Source organism: Stegostoma tigrinum, chromosome 9 (genome assembly GCF_030684315.1).
Source record: "Stegostoma tigrinum isolate sSteTig4 chromosome 9, sSteTig4.hap1, whole genome shotgun sequence".
Taxonomy (NCBI): domain Eukaryota; kingdom Metazoa; phylum Chordata; class Chondrichthyes; order Orectolobiformes; family Stegostomatidae; genus Stegostoma; species Stegostoma tigrinum.
In genome coordinates this window covers 34,944,651-34,971,633 of record NC_081362.1, presented here as the reverse complement: position 1 = coordinate 34,971,633, position 26,983 = coordinate 34,944,651, and the positions used below count along the sequence as shown (strand labels likewise).

General features: G+C 42.2%; 1 protein-coding gene across 4 annotated transcripts in view; it reads right to left on the bottom strand.

The window, feature by feature from the left end:
• Positions 1–26,983, bottom strand: part of fndc1 (fibronectin type III domain containing 1) — a 336,789-nt gene that overhangs the window by 49,920 nt on the left and 259,886 nt on the right. For all 4 annotated transcript variants that reach the window (XM_059648478.1, XM_048536000.2, XM_059648479.1 and 1 more), the window contains 3 exons: positions 25,628–25,705; positions 11,290–11,418; positions 8,202–8,432 (listed from right to left, as the gene is read on the bottom strand). In XM_059648478.1, the coding sequence (XP_059504461.1) occupies positions 8,202–8,432; positions 11,290–11,418; positions 25,628–25,705 (438 nt within the window). The remainder of the gene's footprint in view (positions 1–8,201; positions 8,433–11,289; positions 11,419–25,627; positions 25,706–26,983) is intronic.

The window sequence follows — 26,983 nt, the reverse complement described above, 5'->3', positions numbered from 1 at the left end:
ATTTGCACATTCTCCCCATGTCTGCATGGGTTTCCTCCAGGTGCTCCAGTTTCCTCCCACAGTCCACAGATGTGCATGCTAGGTGGATTGGCCGTGCTAAATTGCCCGTAGTGTTCAGGGATGTGTAGATTAGGTAGTGTCTGGGTGGGACGCTTTGAGGTTTGGTGTGGACTTGTTGGTCTGAAGGGCCTGTTTCCATACTGTAGGGATTCCATGAAGATATATACATTGGGATTATTCCCCTGCTCCAAGATACTTCCCCAATCCCCATTATTCCCCTAATTGGCCTCCAAAACACACCCTCAACATTTTGCCTCCTTTCCAGGTTGTCCGATTTACCCTGGCCAGAAAACCTGTGATCTACTGAGGCCCAGCAGACATTGAAGATTTTCTAGGGACTTGCTTGCAGTCTCAAAGTGATCATCTGAGATAACAGCTAATCTGATTGGCCAACATTTCTCAAAGGCATGAATCTCCTCCCCAATGATGGGTGGAATTCCCGTTATCTACCCTTTTAATTGTCCGTACACAGATTGTCACTGCAGGTGGGCTTCTTTTAGGTGCGTCAGCTGCTGGCTGACTCTTGTAATAACAGGTTGGAATAAGGCAGGTCAAGTAGCATGTACATTGCCCATTCACCTCACAAATATAATCCAGCTCAATATCTCCCTCTGTGGACGCGTGTCTAGGGATTTCAATGAAGCACCATGGGCTGCTTATAGATTAATAGTGTGATGTGATTAAGTTACTTTAAAAAAAAACCTTTGATTTCATTGCCAATGACATTGTTTAACTTGACAAAATCTTTCCTAATGTGAGATCCCCCAAATGAGAAAAATAATATGCTAGATTTTTTAAACTTACCTTACCTGCTAGAACGGGGACTGTTGATAAATTTTGAGGGACCCAGAGACAGCACAGTACTTATCACTGCTGCCTCTCAGTGCCAGGGACCTGGGTTCAATTCCAGCCTTGGGTGACTGTCTGTGTGGAGTTTGTATGTTCTCCCTGTGCATGCACGGGTTTCTGCCAGTGCTCTGGTTTCCTCTCACTGTTTAAACATGAGCGGGTGAGATGGACAGACCATGCTAAATTGCCCTGTATATAAGCTAGGTGCCTTAGTCATGGTATGCAGGGCTATGGGGTAGTGTGGGGGCTGGATCTGAGTGGACTGCTCTTCAATGGGTCAGTGCAAACACGATGGGCTAAACTGACTCGATTTGCACTGTAGGGATTCTATAGCTCTATGAAGTCAGAATTCCCTGCGTACTGTGGACTTTGAACTTCACTAGATGCATATAATGCCACTGTTCAGCACTTCAAACTGAAACTAGTTTGATTGGCAATTTTTGCTTTCAGTCAGAGTCATAGAAATGTACAGTAACTTGTCAGTGCCAACCAGATATCCTAAATTAATCTAGTCCCATTTGCCAGTATTTGGCTCACATCTCTCTACACACTTCCTATTCATATACCCATCCCAACGCCTTTTAAATTTTGCAATTGTACCAGCTTCCACCACTTCCTCTAGCAGCTCATTCCATACATGCATCACACTCAAGGGACAACGTTGTCCCTTAGGTCCCTTTTACATCCTTCCCCTCTAACTTTAAACCTATGCCCTCTGTTTTTGGACTCTCCTACTCCCGGGAAAAATACTTTGTCTACTTGCATTATGATTTTAGAAACCTCTATAAGGTCACTCCTCAGCTTCCGATACTCCAGGGAAAATGGCCCAAGCCTATTCAGCTCAAACCCTCCAACTCGGGCAACATTCTTGTAAATTTTTCTGAACCCCTTCAAGTTTCACAACATCTTTCCTGTAGCAGGGAGACCAGAGCTGAATATTCCAATATTGAGTATTCCAAAATGGCCTACATCTGTGGAGTTGGTCAATGTAGTCTGCAGGACAAGTTGGTTCATGTTGCTTGGGGAAAATGGCAGCTAGGGCCATGGGGGGAGGCGAGCAACCTACAGCAGAAGGGAATGTCATAAAGTCCACTGTCAGAAAAAAAATGAGGGTTATTGGAGGTTTTAAGGGATGTAGTGTTTTTGGAGGAAGTAGGGGCGTTGGTGGGTCAGCTACTGGACAAAGCCCAGGATTGTGATACATTTGGAGGCCTTAGGGAGAAGACACCTGGGACAGGGTGGAAGTGACAGTCTTGAAAAAACTGGAGGCCTTTATTGAAGGGGCTAGAGGTATGGGGGAGAAGGAGATCAGAAACATGGATGGAGGTTCAGCTCATTTGTGGCTAAGAATCAGAATTGGCAATTTCAGCACAAAAATCCCACGCGATCTAAATCCATTTTAAAAGGTTAAAAATTTGCCCCAGTATTAAAACCCTTTATTATACAGACATTCCACAGTCTAAATCCCCCATTAGAATAAAAATATTATGATTGTTTCAGATCCAAAGTGAATGGCTACCTTGAACTTCAGTGAGCATGGTTTTTTTCTCCAAGTTAGTTTATCCATTAATCAGTGTTTTTTTCCATCTGCATAACTTATTATGCCTAATTTAATGTTATTTGCGACTGGGTAGAAAGCTTTCTATTTCTTTGTCTTTGTCAGTAATTTGCAGGGTAGAAAGCTGAGATTCCAGTGCTTTGTCACATAGGATGCACAGGGCTGAATTATAGGATATTGTAACAATGGCAGCAAGAAATTGACATGAATTTTATAGTTGTGTTGAAGAACGTTAACAGAAGATTTGCATTTGCAGAGATTTAAGTTAAGGGCAGGAGGGTTAGCAATTGAGAGGAACTTTTTTCACCAAGACGGTGGTGGGAGATTGGAATTCTCTGCCTTTAAGTGTGGGAGGGGCAGAAACCTTCACAACTGTTAACAAGTGTAAAAATATGCACTTATGATACCAAGGTATACAGGGTTGTGGGCCAAGTGCTGGAAAATCTGATCAGAATAGTTAGGTTTCTGCTTTTGACCAGTGTGGACTTCATAGGTTGTAGATTTCTCTGACGCTGTGTATAATTGTGCTGATTCTCTTTTGAATCTTCCTTTCATGTCATATGCATGAAATTTTGCATTGGCCTGGAGTTAACCCATTTGATGAGCTGGAAACTGTTTACCATGCAAAACCACCAATCCAGAAGCAAACCATTCCAACCTCTGATCATCTTGCTGCAATTTAGAGACAATGCTTGCGTATATGCATATTTAGAGGCAAAGTTCCAAATTATCATTGATGCATTCAGGTAATGTTGTGAGAGACCACGTCTGAGGCTAAATATCTGAAGTCAAAGATCACCTACCAGCCTACTTCCATTGTACTGCCTCCAACTATCAAGATTTAGGATAAACCGCTGGACAATGTAGATCAATTCACATACATTGGGAGCCACTTCATAGCGAGAGGAGAAATCAATGATTAAATTCACCATTGCCTCCAGAATGCCAGCACAGACTTTGGTCATCTGAGGAATAGAGTTTGATGACAAAGACCTCAAACCTGACAATAAACTCAAGATTTACAGGGCAGCAGTGTTACTAGCCCTCTTCACATGCAACGTCTGTAGCAGAATCTTCAAAACCATTGAGAAATATCACCAGAATGAGTTCTGCAAAATCCTGCAAACCTGCTTGAGAGGGGATGACCAAGTTCAGGAAGCCAGGATGGTTTGGGTTGAGTTGAGAAATTATGAAGTTACTTACAGGAGCGATGTACTGGCCCCAAGCAGTAATCACATTGTCAGGTAGAACATATAGAAAGAAATAATGGGAGCTTTTCAGAAATGCACAGCCATAAGATATTTTAATCAACATTTGGCCTAGAAAAGTCAGTTGGGTAAAGGAGCCAGTCACAGCGTCATAGAATGTTTTCAGGATGGAGGATAGCTCTTAGAATAATATGTTTTGAAGTTGACCAGACAGTAGGCTATACTAGACTTGGTATTGTGCAATGAGATAGGATGAATTAACACTCTCAGTTAAAAGTGCCTGGTAACACCCACCATAGCATGATTCGATTTTACAGGCAGTTTGAGACAGGGTGTACGGAGAAGTGGTCCAGGACTTTTGCTTTCTGTTTAAAGAAGGGTAAGTACAAGGGGCATAAAAACAGAGTTGGCTAAAGTGTATTTGCAAACCAGGTTAAAGAACAGGTTGACAGAAGTGCAGAGGCGGATATTTCAGAGGGTATTTCAGAACACCAAACAGATACATCCAACGAGTGACAAAAATTCCAAAGGGTGTATCACCAATTAAGTAGAAAGGTTATAGATAGTATCAGACTGAAATAAAAAGCATGCAAATTGTGAAAAGGCAAATGGTACATCAGAATATTAAAAACTAAAAAGTTACAATGAATTAATAAGGAAGGAAATATACGAGTATCACAGAATCTCTACAGCATGGAAGCAGGCCATCTGGCTCATTGAGTCCACACCAAACCTCTAAAGGTCATCTCATCCCCTACCCTATCCCTGCAGTTCCCACAATTATGCCACCTAGCCTGCACTTTTTGGGACAATTCAGCATGGCCAATGCACCCAACCTGCACATCTCTCGACTGTGGAAGGAGACCTATGCAGAAACAGGGAGAATGTACAAATTCCACACAGTCACAGGTGGCATGGTGGCTCAGTGGTTAGCACTGCAGCCTCATAACGCCAGGGACCCGGGTTCGATTCCAACCTTGGGTAACTGTCTGTGCGGAGTTTGCATATTCTCCTCGTGTCTGCGTGGTTTTTCCCTGGGCGCTCCGGTTTCCATCCACAGTCCAAAGATGTGCACGCTAGGTGGATTGGCCATGCTAAATTGCCCGTAGTGTTCAAGGGTTTGTGGGTTATAGGGGGATGGGTCTGGGTGGGATGCTTCAAGGGGCGGTGTGGACTTGTTGGGCCAAAGGGCCTGTTTTCACACTGTAGGGAATCTAATCTAATCATTTCTTGAGGGTGGAACTGAATCCAACTCCTTGGCACTTGAGGCAGCAGTGCTAACCACTGAGCCACTATGCTGCCCTAGCATGAGAAAAAAACTAGCCAGAAGTATAAAAGGAAAGAAGAGTTTCTATTAATATTTAGGAAAGAAGAGAGTTAAAGCAAGTGTTTGACCTGTTACAGCCAGATCCTGGGCACGTTTCTCCAAAATTGTCATCATTTCCAATGAGATACCCACATCATTAAATGTGATTAAAAGCGATGGGAAGATAATCGGCAGACGGGAATGCTCCCTCCCAGTCAAGCAACACTTCAGCAGTCAAAGGCATTCAGCCTCTGATCTTCATGTAAGCATCCTTAAAGATGGACTTCAAGATACATAACAATGCAAAATCTCTGAGCAAAAACTGATAGCCAAGTTCTGTACCCACGAAAGTGACCTCACTGTGATCTTCGGTTCATATTGCATTACATGTGATGTCCCCAATACTGTTCTGTATCTGTGAAATCTTCCTTTCTGCCCTTTTTTTTACACCATCACCTCGATAAATTGTTATGATCTCTCTACCTTAAGTAGTTTTTACAGTTTTGGATTACTTATTACTTTGTTTAGACCCTCGCCATATAACTCTTATACCTATCATGTCATGCCAGTCATTTAGTTTGTCTCCAGCACCACCTTATTTTTAATCTTTTCTAATTATCGCTCTGCCTCATTTATTTGGATTACAGGTCAACCCCTTGCTTGTTATTCAGCTGTTGACACTTTACTCACACCATTTAACATGCTTGGTCACTTGCAGAGACTTATTATTCAACACTGCACACACTTTATATATGATCTTTTGACCTCTCTGTCTATAAACTCTGGGTCTGTGCTCGTTTCTGTCACACTTCATCTAACAAAGGGGCTACGCTCCGAAAGTTTGTGATTACAAATGAACCTGATGGACTCTAACCTGGTGTCGTGTGACTTCTGATTTCATTCACCTCAGTCCAACACCACCATGTTCAAATCTTGACAGGGTAGAAGAGAGTATGTATCTTTTTTTAGGAGAATCTAGAACTGGAGATCAACATCTAAAAAAAAGGGGTCGGCCATTTAAAAACAAAAGTAAGAAATTTTCTCTCGTGGTGGGTGGAGTGTCTTTGATACTCTCTTCCTGAAAAGTTGGCAACAGTAGAGTCTTTGAATATTTTTAAGGCATAGCAGATAAATTATTGTTAAGCAAGGGTGAAGCTTGTCAAATGGTAGAAATGTGATTTTGAAGATTACAATTAATCAGAACTGCAATTATTAATTTATTGGAGTAATGGATGCTGGAGCAGATTTGAGGGCTTTAGCAGGAAGGATTTTGATAGACAATATAAAGTAGAGGGTACATTCCTAAAGGGGGTGCACAAGCAGAGGGACCTGTGTTTATATGTGCACGGATCATGGACAGTGGCAGGAATAAGTGATGACAGCAGTTAATAAAGCATACTGTGTCCTCTGCTTTATTAATAGGGGCATAGAGTACAAGAACAATGGGGCTTATGTTGAACTTGTATGAGATGTTTGCTGGGTCTCAGCTGCAGTACAGATGTGGGCGCCACATAATAGGCATTGAACACATTGGGGAGAGTGCAGAAGCAATTTACAAAAATGGTTCCACAGATGAGAAACTTCAGTTATGGAGGACAGTTTGAAGAAGCTGTGGCTGTTTACCTCGAAGAGATGGCAACTGAGAAGAGATTTGTTGGAGGTTTTCAAAATCATGAGCAGATTGGATAGAATAGAGAGGGGCATGATGTGCTGGTCATAAAAGGAAGAATAAGAGGGGATAGATTTAAAGTTCCAAAGAAGTAAGGATGATGCAAGAACATCTCTCTCCCCCACACAGAGAGTAGTTAAGATCTAGAATGAACTGCCTGGAATTGTGATGGATGTATTCAAAAAGATTGGATGATTACTTGGATAGAAATAGTGTGCTGGGGTATGAGGAAAAAGGAGGTAGGCACTAGGTAGCAATGCTCCCTTGAAGAGCTGGTGCAAGCTCAACGGCCAAACAGTCTCCTGTCACACTGTAACAATTCTGTGACAGCAAGGATATTAATAAATCTTTTGATGGAACATGGGCATTGTTGTAGAGGCCATCCCTAATAGCCCTTGAACTGAACGGCTTATGACTAGATCACCTCAGAGGACAGCTTAAGAATCAACAAGTGACCTAAGGATCTGAAGTCTCAGATCAGATTAGACAATGTTTAGGTGTTTTCCTCTCCTAAAGGAGAACCTCACCTAGATCACCAATGATAGTTTTAAGGTCATTACTACTGAAATTTTATAGAAATACAATGTCAACAGTTTCCATGTTGGAAATTAAGTTTGTGTCCCAGAGAATTAGTCTGAAACTCTGGATTACTCAACAAGTGATGCTAACACAGTCACTTTCCAACCTGATTTAACAAAAGGAAGAAGTGTAAAGTTGTAGATTTTGATAGGAAGAATGAAAGGCCATATCAACTAAATGACAGTTTAAAAGGGCTGCAGAAATACCTGAGGCTGGAAGCAAAATAGTATTTGAAAGGGGCAAGACAAACTGTAGAGGCTGTTGAAAACTTGTATGGAACTACAAAGCAAAACATTCTGTTGAAAGTTAATGCCCGTTATCCGGAGTAATTGTAAAAGATGGAATTGTATTCTTTCAATCAGAAATGTTTGAAAGAGATTTGACAGAGAAGTTAGTAAATAATTAGGATTTTGAAAAATTAGGTGCAGAAATGATTTCTTTCTGCATATTCAAAGACCTCCAGGACCTTGCTGCTCCCCAAACGTGTGCATCTCTTAATTATATAAACTATTAAAATTTCTATGCTCATCAAATTCTGGTGTCTTGTGCACCACTGATTTCAATTGCTCACTGTTGACTGCAGTATCGAGAGTTAATTCAGCACTAAGCTCTGAAATTCTATCCTTACATCTGTGGATCTCTCTATCACTCTCTTTTCCTTTAACATATTATAACAAACCCATTTATCCAAAGTTTTGGCTATGTGCCCTAGTATGTCATCTGGGCCAATTTAAAATTTTTTGGCTGATTTCTCCAGTTTGGGACTAAACTTGTATAAATGCAATCTGTTCTTGTAGTGATGTTCCTCGTGAAAGATATCTCTGCTATGACCATATGACCCAGGCCATGTACGACTCAATTCTTACTCCACATGGCTGACCCATAACGTCAAAGAAATTTGAGATGGGAAATAAATATTACATTTACAAGAACAAATACAAAGCAAATTAATATAGAGCTGTTAGTCTTTACCTGTTACAAATTCTTCCTTCAGAGGTTTTGCCCAGTCAAGGATTACAAAGGAATGGCAACCTTCAACAGCCACAATGGTAATATTGTGTGGAACTTGCTCGGGAGGTAGGGTTTTCTCCTTCAAGTCTTTTGGAATAATATCCACCAGTGATTCCACTTGGAAGTGCTCTAGTGCTTCTGTCAACGAACATGGTGCTGTTGGATCTTTGCTGATATAATTCACATGAGCAGCTACAACAGGTCAAAGCATCGAAAGCATTTAGACAACTTCATTTCTCACTATGAAAAGACTAATGCTGCATATAGAAAACTTATTTACAAGCTTACTAAACTGTATTCAGGACTAATATCCTCATAAATAGCTGCTTGGTAGACAGAGCTTGAGCAATGCTGAAGTGTCATGCTGTTGAAACTTTTTATCTTGCACTCATCAGGACAAAATTGCAAGAAAACCAAACCTCAAAAAGAACAACAAATTGATTTCTTATTCTTGAAATTTTATCCAGAAAAACTTGGACAAGGTCTTTTTTATTTAGCATCAATGTCGACTCTTGATGGGTTTATGTTCTCTGGTAAAAACACAGTCTGGATGAGAAAAAACATATTTCTGAGAGTATCTTTCAGGGATGTAGTGAGTATCAGGAATAAAAGACAACTTTAAGTACAATTCACATGCCTTTTTTATAGCTGGGGAAACAGTTATAGTTTGTTGTGGTTAACAATCCATTCAAGGACTGCAGCTAGTGGAATGTGAATGACTGTGATGCCACCAGAAATTCAGTTTGTGGGTGATAGTCTGGCATGGATTACCACAGTCACAACTTGAGCTGTTCGTCACATTCCACTTGTTAAACATAGAACATAGAACAGGACAGCACAGAACAGGCCCTTCAGCCCACGATGTTGTGCCGACCATTGATCCTCATGTAAGCACCCTCAAATTTCTGTGACCATATGCACGTCCAGCAGTCTCTTAAATGTCCCCAATGACCTTGCTTCCACAACTGCTGCTGGCAACACATTCCATGCTCTCACAACTCTCTGTGTAAAGAACCCGCCTCTGACATCCCCTCTATACTTTCCTCCAATCAGCTTAAAACTATGACCCCTCGTGTTAGCCTTTTCTGCCCTGGGAAATAGTCTCTGGCTATCAACTCTGTCTATGCCTCTCATTATCTTGTATATCTCAGTTAGGTCCCCTCTCCTCCTCCTTTTCGCCAATGAAAAGATTCCGAGCTCAGTCACCCTCTCTTCATAAGATAAGCCCTCCAGTCCAGGCAGCATCCTGGTAAACCTCCTCTGAACCCTCTCCAAAGCATCCGCATCTTTCCTATAATAGGGTGACCAGAACTGGATGCAGTATTCCAAGTGTGGCCTAACCAAAGTTTCATAGAGCTGCAACAAGATCTCACGACTCTTAAACTCAATCCCCCTGTTAAGCAAGTAGCAATATTGTCCTTGGACCATCCTCAAGTGGTTAAGGGTTGTTGAGGCTTTCAATGGAAAATTGAAATCGGGGATATACTTATATCCTGGAACTCCTCATCCAGCAGCATTGTTGGGTCATCTGTATAATAAGTTCACTATGCACTTTCTTACAAGGAACTAAGGATGACCAATAAATGGTGGCCTTGCCAATGACAACTACATCTCAACAATGAATCTTTAAAACCTCTACATTTTTAACGTTGCAGTACTATAGCATGGATATTGATCAATGCAATGTAGTAGGGGCCATTGAGATCTGTTTAATCTATTTAATTTTTTAAAGCTGAGTGGTAGATAAAAGCTTCTTTTTCAGAGGCGTAAAGTGAAGTTCAATAGATTAGTGTCATGAACTCCATCATGACAATAATTGGATGAGGAACTAAAACAGGTATAAAGATTATTAAGTACAGCTAACCCACAACAGCATGTATTGCTGAGTGGCTGCACACTTCAGCAGTGATTCAAAGTTCATAGCTGGCACCAAAACAATAAGCCTGCATAACTTAAAGTTAGTCTGAACCTTTTAAAAGGGTAGTCTGTTCTTGGAGCAGGCATCGGAAGCAGCTCGGGAACAGTGTCTGACTTAGAAGAAGTCTCAACATGGCACAAGAGAACAGAAAGCATGACCTGGGAAACAGCATTAGAGACCCTGGTGATGTAGATAACAGAAGAGGCCTTTTATCCATCAGCAACCACTTTGAAAGTATAGAGGGAGCAAAAGGGCTTCTAGAGACTGCCAGCATTCCAACTCTGAGGACCTGTATGCAGTGCCTCAAGTTCAATGACCCTCCTCATGTGATGTGAAAGCATCAAATTAAGCCACAAAATCTGTTCAATTCAGAAGCCCATCTTGATTTACACAGCAACAAATTCTATCAGATTCATAGCTTAGTAAACTTGTTCTATTTGTTAAATTCAAGAAAGATTAGTTAGATTGCTTCTTTTTAAGCACAAGTTTAGATTAGATTCCCTACAGTTGTGGAAACAGTCTCTTCAGCCCAACAAGTCCACACCACCCCTTGGAGCATCCCACCCAGACCCATCCCCCTAAAACCCACATAGCCCTGAGCACTATGGACAATTTAGCACGGCCGATACACCTAGCCTGCACATCTTTGGACTGTGGGAGGAAACCGGAGCACCTGGAGGAAGCCCACACAGACATGGCGAAAATGTGCAAACTCCAAACAGACAGTCACCCAAGGCTGGAATCGAACCTGGGTCCCAGGCACTGAGAGGCTGCAGTGCTAACCACTGAGCCACCGCGCGGCCCTAAGGTATTTTGAATTTGGGAGAATAGTAGGCCCAATGAAAAAGATTTTTCTTATATTAATCTTTAAAAACTGACCAAGGGAGTGGATGAATAGGAAAGGGGAGCCAGTTCATTCTTTCTCACTCAGGAACTTAACAGTTTGGGGATTTCCCATTTGAGATTGCACCAAACTGATCATAATAGTTAACCATGGTAAAAAAAACACTAAAAGCTGACCATAATTCAGTAAACGTAGTTGAACCTTGGTACTGAGATGAGAATGCATGATATTGAGTTACCGAGGGAGCTTTGAGTCTGTCAGCAAAACATTTAAAAATGACTACACACCTACAAATCGTTTCTGTCCTGTTATGTCAAACTCTGATTGTGGAATCGTGTGGAATGGCCGTACAATGGGTTTTGTCGTTGTTGGAGGATCAGCTGTTATTGGCAAAGTACTTGTAAGCAGCTGAAAACCTTGGAAAATACAGAAAAATGTAGTTATAGTACCATAAGACACAGAATTAATATAAGCTGTCAGCACTGGTTTCAAATCTGCCGTCAACAGCTCACAGCAATCAGGTATCACAAACATCAAAAAAGTTATCAAGTCATAGGACAGTTATTCAGTCCATTGCATCTGCACTGGCTCTCCAAAAAAGCATCATGAATTAATGTCAAAGATAGTAGGAACTGCAGTTTCTGGAGAATCTGAGATAACAAGGTGTAGAGCTGGACGAACACAGCAGGCCGAGCAGCAGAAGAGCATGAAGGCTGATGTTTCAGGCCTACACCCTTCTTCAAAAATGGGGGAGGGGAAAGGGTTTCTGATATAAGTAGGGAGAGAGGGGGAGGCGGACAGAAAATGGATAGAGGAGAAGATAGGTGGAGGAGACAGACAGGTCAAAGAGGGGGAGATGGAGCCAGTAAAGGTGAGTGGAGGTGGGGAGGTAGGGAGAAGGTAGGTCCAAGGAGGATGGACAGGTCAAGGGGCATGAGTTTAGTAGGTAGGAGATGGGGGTGGGGCTTGAGGTGGGAGGAGGGGATAGGTGGAGGAAGGACAGGTTAGGGAGGCGGGAACGAGCTGGGCTGGTTTTGGGATGCGGTAGGGGGAGGGCAGATTTTGAAGCTTGTGAAGTCCACATTGATACCATTGGGCTGCAAGGTTCCCAAGTGGAATAAGAGTTGCTGTCTCCAGAATGGTGCATTGATCCTGGCACCAGGGAGACAAAGATGTTTTTAAGTGGGCATAAGGTATTCTGATGAGGAACAGTACGCAGCCAAAAATTATGATCCATATTAGTACTAATGTCACAGGCAGAAAGAGAGATGAGGTCCTGGAAAGGGAGTTCAGGAAGTTAGGCAGAAAATTGAAAAGCAGGACCTTCAGAATTGTAATCTCAGGATTACTTCCTATGTCACATGTCAGTGAGACTAGGAATAGGAAGGTAATATAGGTAAATATGTGGCTAAGAGCTGGTTTAGGAGGGAGGGCTTCAGGTATGTGGATCATTGGGACATCTTCCAGAGTTTGTCAGACCTGTACAAGAACAGATTGCAGCTAAACTGTAAGGGCACCAATTTCTTGGCAGGTGGTTTGCTAGTGCCCTGAGGGTGTACACTGGAGGGGCAGTGCAGTAGGTCAAGGAGGAGTCAGAGACGAGGGCCATTAGGCTAAGAGGAGGAAGAGACAGAGAGATTAGTAAACATGGCAGTACTGGCGATGTCAGGTACATTTGTTTAAATGTGAGGAGTACGACAGCCAGTTGTCGTGGTACATATAGGCACCAACGATATAGGCAGAAAATGGGATGAGGTCCTACGAGCAGAATTTAGGGAGTTAGGAGCCAAGTTAAAAAGTAGGACCTCAAAAGTAGTAATCTCAGGATTGCTACCAGTGTCACGTGCTAGTCAGTGCAGAAATGAAAGAATAGCTAGGATGAATGCGTGGCTTGAGAGATGGTGTAGGAGGGAGGGGTTCAGATTTTTGGGACATTGGAAACGGTTCTGGGGAAGGTGGGACTATTACAAATTGGACGGTCTACACCTGAACCGGACTGGAACCAATGTCCTTGGGGGTGCTTTTGCTAATGCTGTGGGGGAGGGTTTAAACTGATGTGGCAGGGGGATGGGAACCAAATAGTGGACAGAAAAGAGATAGAAACGAAAGCCTGTAGGGAACTAGATAATGGAGTCAGTGTGACTAAAGGGAATAGTAGTCGGGAAGCAGATGATGAACACAAAGGGACAGGTGGTCTGAGGTGCATTTGTTTTAATGCAAGAAGTGTAGTAGACAAGGCAGATGAGCTTAGGACTTGGATCGGTACCTGGGAGTATGATGTTATTGCTATTACTGAGACTTGGATGATGGAAGGGCATGACTGGCAACTAGTTGTCCCAGGATATCGATGCTTCAGGCGGGATAGAGAGGGAGGGAAAAGGGGTGGAGGAGTTGCAGTAATGGTCAAAGACGACATCACAGCCGCACTGAAGGAGGGCCCCATGGAAGACTCAAGCAGTGAGGCAGTTTGGGTATACCTCAGAAATAGGAAGGATGTAGTAACAATGCTGGAGCTGTACTACAGGCCTCCCAACAGTGAGCATGAGATAGAGGTACAAATATGTAAACAGATAATGGAAAGGTGTAGGAGAAACAGGGTGGTGGTGATGGGAGATTTTAATTTTCCCAACATTGACTGAGATTCACTCAGTATTAGAGGTCAAGATGAAGCAGAATTTGTAAGGTGTGTCCAGGAGGGTTTTCTGGAGCAGTATGTATGTAGTCCAACTCGGGAAAGGGCCATACTGGACTTGGTGCTGGGGAATGAACCCCGCCAGGTGGTTGATATTACAGTAGGGGACTACTTTGGAAATAGCGACCACAATTCCGTAAGTTTTACAATACTCATGGACAAGGATAGGAGTGGTCCTAAAGGAAGAGTACTAAACTGGGAGAAGGCTGACTATACCAAGATTCGGCAGGATCTGAGGAATGTAGATTGGGAGAAACTGTTTGAAGGTAAATCCACATTTGATATGTGGGAGGCTTTTAAGGAGAGGTTGATTAGCGTGCAGGAGAGACATGTTCCTGTGAAAATGAGGAATAGAAAAGGCAAGATTAGGGAACCATGGATGACAGGTGAAATTGTGAGACTAGCCAAGAGAAAAAAGGAAGCATACATGAGGTCTAGGCGACTGAAGACAGACGAAGCTTTGCAAGAATATCGGGAATGTAGAGTGAATCAGAAAAAAGGGATTAAGAGGGCTAAGAGACGACATGAGATATTGCTGGCAAACATGGTTAAGGAGAATCCCATAAGCCTTTTATTCATATAGAAAGAGCAAGAGGGTAACTCGAGAAAGGATTGGGCCACTTACAGAAAAAGAAGGAAAGTTATGTGCTGATTCAGAGAAAAATGGGTGACATTCTTAACAGTACTTTGCTTCAGTATTCATCAAGGAAAGGGACATGACGGATGTTGAGGTTAGGGATAGATGTTTGCTTAGTCTAGGTCAAGTTGACATAAAAGGAAGGAGGAAGTGTTAGGTATCCTAAGAGACATGAAGGTGGACAAGTCCCCAGGTCCGGATGGGATCTATCCCTGAGGAAAGTGAGACAGGAAATAGCCGGGGCCCTAACGGATATCTTTGCAGTGTCCTTAGACACGGGTGAGGTCCCCAAGGACTGGAGACTTGCTAATGTTGTCCCCTTGTTTAAAAAGGGCAGCAAGGATAATCCAGGTAATTATCGACTGGTGAGCCTGACGCCAGTGGTAGGGAAGCTACTGGAGAAGATACTGAGGGATAGGATCTATTCCCATTTGGAAGAAAATGGGCTTATCAGTGATAGGCAACATGGTTTTGTACAGGGAAGGTCATGTCTTACCAACTTAATAGAATTCTTTGAGGATGTGACAAAGTTGATTGATGAGGGAAAGGCTGTAGATGTCATAGACATGGACTTTAGTAAGGCATTTGATAAGGTTCCCCATGGCAGGCTGATGGAGAAAGTAAAGTCACTTGGGGTCCAGGGTGTGATAGCTAGATGGATAAAAAAACTGGCTGGGCAACAGGAGACAGACGGTAGTAGTATAAAGGAGTTTCTCAAATTGGAGACCTGTAACCAGTGGTGTTCCACACGGATCTGTGCTGGGACCACTGTTGTTTGTGATATTTGTAAATGATCTGGAGGAAGGTGTAGGTGGTCTGATCAGCAAGTTTGCTAATGACACTAAGATTGGTGGAGTAGCTGATAGTGAAGGGGACTGTCAGAAATTACAGCAGAATATAGATAGACTGGAGAGTTGGGCAGATAAATGGCAGATGGAGTTCAATCTGGGCAAATGCGAGGTGATGCATTTTGGAAGATCAAATTCAAGGGCGAACTATACAGTAAATGGAAAAGTCCTAGGGAAAATTGATGAACAAAGGGATCTGGGTGTTCAGGTCCATTGTTCCCTGAAGGTGACAACGCAGGTCAATAGGGTGGTCAAGGCGGCATATGGCAGGCTTTCCTTCATTGGGTGTGGTATTGAGTACAAGAGTTGGCAGGTCATGTTGCAGTTGTATAGGACTATGGTTCGGCCACATTTGGAGTACTGTGTACAGTTCTGGTCACCACATTACCAAAAGGATGTGGATGCTTTGGGCATGGTGCAGAGGAGGTTCACCAGGATGTTAGATAATAAAGTGTGAAGCTGGATGAACACAGTAGGCCAAGCAGCATCTCAGGAGCACAGTGCTCGTGAGATGCTGCTTGGCCTGCTGTGTTCATCCAGCTTCACACTTTATTATCTTGGATTCTCCAGCATCTGCAGTTCCCATTATCTCTCACCAGGATGTTGCCTGGTATGGAGGGTGCTAGCTATCAAGAGAGGTTGAATAGATTAGAATTATCTTCGTTAGAAAGACGGAGATTGAAGGGGGACCTGATTGAGGTCTACAAAATCATGAGGGGTATAGACAGAGTGGATAGCAAAAAGCTTTTCCCCCCCCCAGAGTGGGGGACTCAATTACTAGGGGTCATGAGTTCGAAGTGAGAGGAGGAATGTTTAAGGGAGATATGCGTGGCAAGTTCTTTACAGAGAGGATGGTGGGCGCCTGGAATGCGTTGCCAGCGGAGGTGGTAGACGCAGACACGTTAGCGTCTTTTAAGATATATTTGGACAGGTACATGGATGGGCAGGGAGCAAATGGACACAGACCGTTAGAAAATAGATGACAGGTTAGACAGAGGATCTTGATTGGCGTAGGCTTGGAGGGCCAAAGGGCCTGTTCCTGTGCTGTAGGTTTCTTTGTTTCTTTGTAAGGCAAATGAACTTAGAGCTTGGATCAACACATGTAACCACAATATTGTAGCTGTTATGGAGACTGAGTTCAGACGGGGACAAGACTGGCAGCATAATATTCTGGGACTTGGATGCTTCAGGCAAGATACAGAGGGATGTAGAAGAGATGGGAAGTTCCATTACTGATAAGAGAGGATATCACAGCTGTATTGAGGAAGGACACTTAGGAGGGTGCATCCGGTGAGGCCATGAGGGTAGAGCTCAGGGCAGAAAAGGTGCAATCACTTTGATGGGATTTTATTCAGGCTTCCCAAAATAGCGAACGATTGCTAAACAGCTATGTGTACAAAGTCAGAAGTCACAAAACACCAGGTTATAGTTCAAAAAGTTTGTTTGAAATCACAGGCTTTTGGACTGTAGCCCTTTCATCAGGTGAAGTGAGAAAGAAGCACACAGAAAACAGAATTGATGTGCAGAGAGATCAGAAGGTCATACAAGTGGTCTGTGTGTAGTTTAGAACAATAAGTCTCTGCAGGTGATCAAAAGTGTCAGACGGTGCGAGTAAAGTATCAACGACTGAATAACAAGTGAAGAGATAACCTATAATCCAAATAAATGAGGCAGAGAGTTAATTACAATTGTATTAAAAATAAGGTGATGCTGGAGTCAAACCAAATGACAAGAATAACATGAATGGTATAAGAGTGACATGCCGACAGTCTAACTAAAGTAATAAGTAATTCAACACTGTACAAACTAATTAAGGCAGAGAGGCCATAATAATTTGTCAAGGTGATGGTGTCGAAACAGGGCAGCAAGGGAGATTTTACAGGTACACAACAGAGTGGTAAGGTCACATGTAATGCAACATAAACCCAAGATCACGGTTGAGATAGCCTTCATGGGAACAGAACTTGGCTATCAGCTTCTGCTCGGCAATTCTGCATTGCCGTGTATCTCGAAGTCCACTTTGGAGGATGCTTATCCAAAGATCAGATGCTGAATGTCCTTGACCGCTGAAGTGCTCTCCACCTGGAAGGGAAGATTCCTGTCTGCCACTTGCTGCGCAATGTCCACTCATCTGTTGTCAGAGCATCTGCATTGTCTCGCCTCAGGGCATTGTTGCCTGCCGTGTATGAGATGGACAATGTTGGCAGAGTCACATTAGAATCTGCCGTGCACATGTTGGGTGGTGATCCCACGTGATAGTAGTGTCCATGTTGAAGATCTGGCAAGTCTTGCAGAGGTTACCATGGCAGAATTGTGTTGTATTGTGATCAATGTTGTCCATAAGGCTGGTTAGTTGCTGCAAACAATGGTCTGTTAAAGGTTTGGCAGTTGTTTGAAGACAAGAAATGGAGGCATAGGGAAGATCTTAGATAGATGTTCATCATCATCGATGACATATTGAAGGCTGTGAAGAACATGGTATAGTTTCTCCCCTTCAGGGAAGTACTGCACTTTATCAGTCGTCTCCTGTGTCTGTCTTCTGAGTAGATTATTGTGGTTTTTCGCTGTGGCATGTAGGAACTGGCAAGCGATGAGTTGAGCATCGTATCCTGGTCTTATGAGGGCATCTTTCAAAATCTTTAGATGTCTGTCGCGTTCCTTGTCATCTGGGCAGATCCTGTGTATGCACAGGGCTTGTCTGTAGGGGATGGCTTCAATATGTTTAGGGTGGAAGCTAGAGAAGTGCAGCATCTTGAGGTTATCTTGCCTTGCAGTACAGTGAGGCACTGAGGTGTCTGTCCTTGATGGAGATGTGTGTGTCCAAGAATGAGACCAATTCTGAACAGTGGTCCTTGGTTAGTCTGATGGTGGGGTGAAACCTATTGATGTCACTATGTAGTTGTTTCAGTGACCCCTCAGCTCCAGTCCAAAGGAATTCAGCCTCCAAATCTTCAGGTAAGCGTGCTCCAAGGCTGCCTTCGAGATGCACAGCAATGCAGAATTGCCGAGCAGAAACTGATAGCTAAGTTCCCTACCCTTGAAGATGGCCTCAGCTGTGTTCTTGGGTTCATATTGTACGACATGTGGCCCCACCACACTCTTCCGTATCTGTAAGATGTTCCTTATTATCCTGTTTTGACACCAACACCTTGATAAATTGTTATGTTCTCTCTATCTTAACTGGTTTGTACAGTTTTGGATTACTTATTACTTTGACTTAGACTCTCAGAATGTGACTCATAAACCCATCATGTTATTAAAGTAATTTGGTTTGTCTCCAGCACCATTTTATTTTAATTTTTTTGTAATTATCTCTCTGCCTCATTTAATCAGATTATAAATTATCCCTTCACTTATTATTCAGCTACTGACACTTTACCTACGCCATCTGACACTTTTGATCACCTGCAGAGATTTCTTATTCCACACTACAGACAGACCATTTATACGATCTTTTGATCTCTCGGCCCATAAATTCTGCGTTCTGTGTGCTTCTCTCTCACTGCACCTGATGAAGGGGCTACACTCTGAAAGCTTGTGATTTCAAATAAATCTGTTGGATGATAACCTGGTGTCATGTGACATCTGGCTTTGTCCACCCCAGTCCAATGCCAGCAGCTCCGCATTGCAGATATGTCGAAAAATGTAAAAACAACAGGATTGCTGTGGTGATTGATTATAAGTTCCGCTCCATTGACTGGTGCTCACTTAGTGCCACGGTCTTGAATGGGGGTGTCGGGGGGGTAGGGGTCTTGAGAGTGGACAGGTGAGGTTGGGGGCATGCAGGAGTTTGTTACAAGCTTCCAGGAAGGCTTTTTGAAATAATATGTAAGTAGTCCAACTAGTAACGGCTCCATAATAGACCTGGCATTGGCAAGCAAGCGTAGCCAGGTGAGTAGTTCAGGATCAGTGAGCATAATTCCGTACTTTTTGAATTACTTATGGCTAAGGACAGATGTAGCCCTTAGGTGTAAGTACCAAATTGGGAGAAGGCTAATTACAACAACAATAGACAGCAACCGGGGAATAAAAATTGGGGACTGTTATTTGAGGGTAAATCCACATCTGGCATGTGGGAATCTTCTAAAGGCCAGTTGATTAGAGTTCAGCACCAGCATGTTTGTGAAAGTGAATGATGGCAAGATTCAGGAACCTTGGAAGACAAGAGTAATTGTGAGCTTGGTGAAAAAGAAAAAGGAGATAGAAGTAAGATTTAGGAAACTGAAGTCAGACAGAACTCTGAAAGAATAAAAAAAAGTAGGAAAGAACTCAATCAAGGAACTAGGAGGGCTAAAAGGGGTCATCAATGGCCTTTGGTAAACAGGATTAAGGTAAATCCCGATGAATTTTATACTTAAGGTGTAAGAGGGTCGTCAGGGAGAGGTAGGTTCACTCAAGGGCAAATGATGGAATTTATGGGTAGACCCAGAGGAAGTGGGTGTGAGGTCCTGAACAAATACTTTGCATCGGTATTCACAAAGGATAAGGACATGATGGATGGTGAGTCTCGGGTGGGGTGTGTTGATATTCTAGGGCATATCAATAAAAAAAAGGTGGTGATGTTGAGAGTTTATAAAAACCTTAATTTGACAAGTTCCCAAGATCTGGTGGGATCTTTCCCAGAATGTTGAGGGATGCAGATAAGGAAATTGCTGGGCTCTTGCATGAAATCATTGTATCCTTTTCAGTCACTGGAGAGATCCCAGAAGTTTGGAGAATAGCTAATGGTGTTCCATTGTTTAAGAAGACAAGAGGGCCTAATCTGAGAAATTACAGGCCAGTGAGCCTTGCGAGTGGTAGGGAAATTATTGGAGAATATTCTGAGGGATAGGATTCACTCTTTTGGAAAAATATGGACTTATAAAATTCCATTGTAACAAAAGTATGTTTAATAGAATCCCTACAGTGTGGAATCACTCGGCCCATCAAGTTCACACTTGGACTCCGAAGAGGCATCCCACCCTATCCCTGTAACCCTGCATTTGCTATGGCTAATCCACCTAGCCTACTTCTCCCTGGACACTATGGGCAATTTAGCATGGCCTATCCACGTAACTTGCACATCTTTGGACTGTGGGAGGAAGTCGGAGCACCCTGGAGGAAATTCACACAAACACGGGCAGAAGGTGCAAACTCTAAACAGTCTCCCAAGAGTGGAATCGAACATGGGTCCCTGGTACTGGAAGACAGCAGTGCTAACCATTGAGCCACTGTGCTGCTCCCCTAAAAAGTGTGGACAATACAAGTTGCCTGGATAATGAAGGAGTAGTGTAGTCATTTTTAAACTGATATTAATCCTGGAACATTTTGCACGAGACAATAGGAACACAGCTTGGCCACTAACCCACTGGAGGTTCTGTGTTGTCCCTCATCATAGGTCACTTCAAGAGAAACAGACTACATTTTTTCCTGTAAGAAAAGTATATTCTTTTCTCAAATTAATTTTTTTGTATGAAGACCCTGTCAGTATAAATAAGACTGGATGTTGAAAGTGGTGAGCTGGTTAGATTCAATGGGTTCCACTTACCTATAATTTCTCATGTTTCCTGGCGTTTTTGTTTTATCCTTATGAAGTGTCTGGCTATGGCCCACTCTTAGTTTCAACATCTGAACTGATTAGCCTGTCATTATCTTGCAGCAAATATTTCATGAAATATACCAAGGGCAAAATATGATCCCCTTGAACCTAATATAGCCCTATACAGTCTTAGACTACCTAAAAACATGTCACCAAACCTGATTTTTTGAGGTTTCAATTCCGATGTGCTGTAAGTACAACTTACTTGTTGGCACATTAAGTGAGCAGACAGATCTTTTGGCTAGATGAACTACATCTGAAACACATTCATTCCCAGATAATAAAGTGTGAAGCTGGATGAGCACAGCAGGCCAAGCAGCATCTCAGGAGCACAAAAGCTGACGTTTCGGGCCTAGACCCTTCATCAGAGAGGGAGATGGGGTGAGGGTTCTGGAATAAATAGGGAGAGAGGGGGAGGCGGACCAAAGATGGAGAGAAAAGAAGATAGGTGGAGAGGAGAGTATAGGTGGGGAGGTGGGGAGGGGATAGGTCAGTCCAGGGAAGACGGGCAGGTCAAGGAGGTGGGATGAAGTTAGTAGGTAGGAGATGGAGGTGCGGCTTGGGGTGGGAGGAAGGGATGGGTGAGAGGAAGAACAGGTTAGGGAGGCAGAGACAGGCTGGACTGGTTTTGGGATGCAGTGGGTGGAGGGGAAGAGCTGGGCTGGTTGTGTGGTGCAGTGGGGGGAGGGGACGAACTGGGCTGGTTTTGGGATGCGGTGGGGGAAGGGGAGATTTTGAAGCTGGTGAAGTCCACATTGATACCATTGGGCTGCAGGGTTCCCAAGCGGAATGTGAGTTGCCGTTCCTGCAACCTTCGGGTGGCATCATTGTGGCACTGCAGGAGGCCCATGATGGACATGTCATCTAAAGAATGGGAGGGGGAGTGGAAATGGTTTGCGACTGGGAGGTGCAGTTATTTATTGTGAACCGAGCGGAGGTGTTCTGCAAAGCGGTCCCCAAGCCTCCGCTTGGTTTCCCCAATGTAGAGGGAGCCACACCGGGTGCGATGGATGCAGTATACCACATTGGCAGATGTGCAGGTGAACCTCTGCATTCCCTTCTGGTTGACACACGTGTTTTTATGTAGAACTTTCCCATTTTACAGTGTGCTAATTCCAAGAGAAGCGGAAAACATTCACACAAACCAGAAAACAGAAGGACTTGTGCAAATGAGGAATGTCAATTAGTTAACATTATAAGGATGAATGGCAACCACCAGCAAGATAACAGATTTCATGACTGCTAGCAATCAATATTTTTTCCCAGTTAATCTTCACAAGCCATTCTAATGCAGTTCCACATTATTTATCTGGTACTTGCTAACTTCAACTATTTTGATGCAGTACTAAAAGCAGTCTGAGGAGGAAAAAAAAAAGACATTTTGTCTTTCACCTCAAACATGTTCGAAGCATGTTAGTGAAAGCAGGAATAAGAGGACAGAGCAGATGAATGTATGAGTGGAGAAATGAGGAATCAGGAAGGTATTCAGATTCCTGAGGCATTAGGACTGTTTCTGGGGAATATGGGACCTGTAAAAACCTGACAGGGGGTACCTGGGCAGAGCTGGAACAAATATCCTCATGGAGGCTTTTGCCAGTTCCAATTAAAGAGGCTTTAAACATATTCTGCAGTGGATTTGAAGCCAAATGTAGGCTTAGATGGGTCAGATTCAGATCAGGTATGGGAGGTAGAGCATTTGTTAATGCTGTAGTCAGCAATTCAAAGGCAAAAGAAATGAGCATTTGAAAGCAAAGGAAATTGATGGGGCTGAGCTGTTTATATTGCAATGTAAGGAGTTTTACAAACAAGGCAGAAAGATTAACACCACAGATAGATACATGGCAGCATAATGCCATTCTACAATAGAAATCTACCTAAAGGAGGGGCAAATTTGGCAGCTCAATATCCTGAGATTTAGAGTTTTCAGACAGGATAGAGTGGGTGCCAAAAAAAGAGAGCTGGGGTTGGCAAATCACATTTGTGACAAGGAATGATGCACTAAATGAGTTAATGAATGAGACTTTATGGGTTGAGCTTTGGAATAAATTAGAGGCAGTCAAGTATTCACAATTTACAACAGACTCCCAGTGAAGGGAGGGAGAGAGATGAACATATACGCAGACAAGTTTCCACCTGTAGGAATAAGGGAGCAAAAATAGTAAGGGACTTTAAGAATCTCAATATCAACTGGGTTTCAAAAAACACAATGCACATTGAGTGTGAAATATTCATTTTCTGTGTAAAGACAGACGTACAGCACAGGAACGTACCCTTCAATCCAACTTGTCCATGCCGACCACATAACCTAAATTAATTTAATCCCATTTGCTGGCATTTGGCCCATATCCATCTAAGCCTATTCATGTACCCATACAGATGCCTTTTAGTTGTTGTCATTATACCAGCCTCCACCACTTCCTCAGGCAGTTCATTCTGTACATACACCACCTTCTGTGAGAAGAATTTGTCCTTCAGGTCCTTTTAAAGTCTTTCCCCTCTCACCTTAAACATATGATCTCTAATTTTGGAATCCCCTACCCTGAGGGAAAGGCCTTAACTATTCACCCAGTCCATGCCCCTCACGATTTTATAAACGTAAATAAGGTCACTCTTCAGCCTCTGATGCTCCAGAGAAAATAGCCCCAGCCTATTCAGCTTCTTCCTTTAGGTCAATCTCTCCAAACCCCGCAACATTCTTGTAAATATTTTCTGAACCCTTTATAAGTTTAACAACTTTCCTGTAGCAGGAAGACCAGAACTGAATGCAGTATTCCATACGTGCCTAACCAGGAAAACATTTTCAAACAATACGTGACAAGCCCAACAGAAAACAGATCCAATTCTGGATTTAGTTTTCAGAAATGAAGATGGGCAACCGAAAAGTGAAAGTGAGTGACCATATCATGCATAGTGGCCACAATTCAGTTAAATTTAGTATTATGGAAAAGGACAGAGATAATTCAGGAATAAAAGTTTTTAACTGGGGAAAGGAAAACTTTACAAAACTGAGAAGTGATGTGGTTGAGGTGGACGGGACAGAACTGCTAAAGGATGAATCAGTGGTAAACCAGGGGAGAGGCTAAAAAGTGAAATACTTCGGACAAAGGCAGGCATGTTCCCTCCAAGAAAAGGACAGTACTGCCAAAACTAGACCCCCACAATTTTCAAAAAATACAGGGCAAGATTAAATAGAAAAAACTAAGCTGATGGTAATCAAACACACGAAAAAAAAGTCAAGATAGCTTAGAGAAATATAGAAAGTACAGGGATCAAGCTTTAAAAAAAGGAGTAAGGAAACAAAAGACAGGACATGAAACAATATTAACAAGCAAGATAAGGGATAACCCTAAGATGTTTTACCTGTAATATAAAGAGCAAAAGGATAGTGAAGGAAAAAGGGAGACCTAACAGAGATGAAGAAGGGAACTTGTGTGAAGATGCAGAGGATCTGGGAAGAATTTTAAATGAATTTTCTGTCTCTGTGGTAATCCACAAGGAGCAGTATGAAATATTGGATAAAATAACTATAGTGAGAGAGGAAGTGAGGGAGCAATTCAAATTTTTGAAGTGGATAAGCTGCCAGGGCCAGATGGATTGCTCCCCTTGATGTTGAAGGTGGTCAGGAAGGAAATTGCAGATGCTCCGAGGATCATTTTTCGATCTTCACTTGACTCAGGTGAAGTGCCATAGGTCTAAAGGAATTCAAATGCAGCTCTGTTGTTTATAAAGGGTAGAAAGGAAATGCCAAACAATTTTAGGCAAACAAAATGCCAAACAATTTTGGTGATGGGCAAATGAATCCTGATAGATCAAGTAAATTATCTCTCAGAAACGCATGGATTTGTCAGGGAGGTCTCCATGGCTTTGCTGAGGGAAGGTCATGTTTTACAAATTTGATTGAATTCTTCAAGGAAGTGACAGGGAGAATCGAGGAGGGTTGTGCAGTGGATGTTGCAGACATAAATTTTAGTAAGACATTTGACAAGGTCCCACTTGACAGACTGGTCAAAAATGTAAAAGTTCAGGGGATACAAGGTAATGAGTTAAATTCAATCCCACATTGGCTTAGTAAGAAGCAATAAAGAGTATAGTTTGGGCAGGAAAGTGGCAGACAGAGTTCAACTTGGGTAAGTGCAAGTTAATGCATTAAAGGGAGGTCAAACCATAAAAGGTAATACACAAACTGGAACATACTGAGAGTGGTAGATGAAGTGATAGATCTTGGTATGCAAGTGCACAGTCCCTAAAGGTAGCAGTATGGGGAAATAAGGTGTAAAGGCAGCATATGGAATGCTGTCCTTCATTGGCAGAGGTATAGAATACTAAAGTAGGGATATAATGATGAAACTATATTAGACACTTGTGAGGCCATAACTGAAGTACTGTATGTTCCTGTACTATACTACAGGAAGGACATAATTGCTTTGGTTAGAGTGCAAAGAAGATTTACTTGAATATTGCTGCAACTAGAGAATTGTGGCTATGGAGAGAGGTTAGAGGGGTTGTGATTGTTTTTCTTGGAACAGAGCAAGCTGTTTGAGGTATACAAAATTTTGAGGGGTAGAGATACAGTAGACAGGAGAAACCTGTTTCACTTGATACCTTAAACTCTTTTTAAAAGTTCCTGAACCTACACTTAAAGTGCTGTAAGCTGCAGGGCTATGGGCCATAGCCAGGAAGAGGGAATTAGAAAAGGCCTTGAAGGTGTCTTTGTGTCAGCATGGACAAGATGGGCCGATTGGCCTCCTCTGAGCTGTATCATTTCTATGATTCTGCAGTTCTATCTCTATACCTCATAGGGATTCACAAGACAGGGTATAGAATGTAAATAATGCAGTTAGAAAGAGAAACAGCCACAACCAGACAGTACCTTCTTTAATGGCTAAGGAGTCCAGTGAATCACTTTCTGTGGGAACGATTACCAGATCCCATTCCATCCCAGAAGACTCTTCCATTGAAATGCAAAATTGAGTAAATAGAAAATGAGAATTTTGAGAAATTGAGAAATTGAATTTCTGTAAATCAATGTAAAATATCATTTCTGTCTGATGATACGCTGCTTGACAATTATTACCAATGTTGTAGAAAGTTCTAATGGGATTCCTTTGGATTTTACTTTAGCAATGATATTAACTAATCACAAGTAGCTACGTACCTTCATAATGGAAGTGGAAATTCACTTAAATGCTTTCAGAATTTAGATTTGGTTCACTTTGTGAGCTTACTGTGAAACTACAATCAACTGAACACACAAAGAAAACTTGATTCATTTACCAGGTCATCAGCACAAAAACAAATCTTAATTGGAAAAGATAATGAAAGTTGTCGCAAAATACTTCTGTGAGAAGGTACTTATCACTCAAAGGATACATCCCTTATTCAAATAAAAGCAAAATGCTAGAAATGTAAATCAATGGGATAGTCTTTCTGGATTAAAACCCTTCATCAGCACTCTATCATTAACTATTTCTTATTGATCTCAACTGATCTAATCCAACATTGACAGCATGTTCTATTTTGAATCTAGTTTTATGTATTTGTAGTTTCCTATATGTATATGTGCTTATTCAATTCTGAAAGGAAATTCAAATTTTGATGTTTTTCTGGAACTCTTATGAATCTAATGAAGCTGTCAGTTTTCCCATCTAAACTCAATTCTGCCAATTGATCAGCCTCTGCAGACAGATAAGGAAACAATTACAAACTATTGAAGTGCAATCTGTAGCTCTGGATTTCCCATTGATTAATTTAATTGGATAAGGAATCAGAGCTACAATTTCCTGACTGATGCTGGCATATGCAAATATCACTCAGCATTGGAAACACTGATTTTATGAGCACCAAGCTAATTTTAAAATATCCTTTCAACTAAGGAAATGCTGCATGTTACATATCAACAGCTTAATTTCAAGGGCATGAAGAAACATGCTGTTAAATGTTTTGTTGCTAAAGTACTTCTCATTGTTATGATTAATTTCAACATGGCCAAGAAGCATTTTGCTTTAAATAGTCTATACTGCAAACGTACAATCTACAATTAAAAGCCATTGCTCAATATACTACTTCCCTAAATATCATACAGTATGCTTGGTTAACTTAATATATCAGCCTTTAACACAGTATTACTAAAGCACATTTTCACGCCAGTTCGGAAAGTCTTGCTACTATGGAAATAAAGAGACTTAAGTTCAACATCTGAACAATGCATCTAAGTAATTACACATTT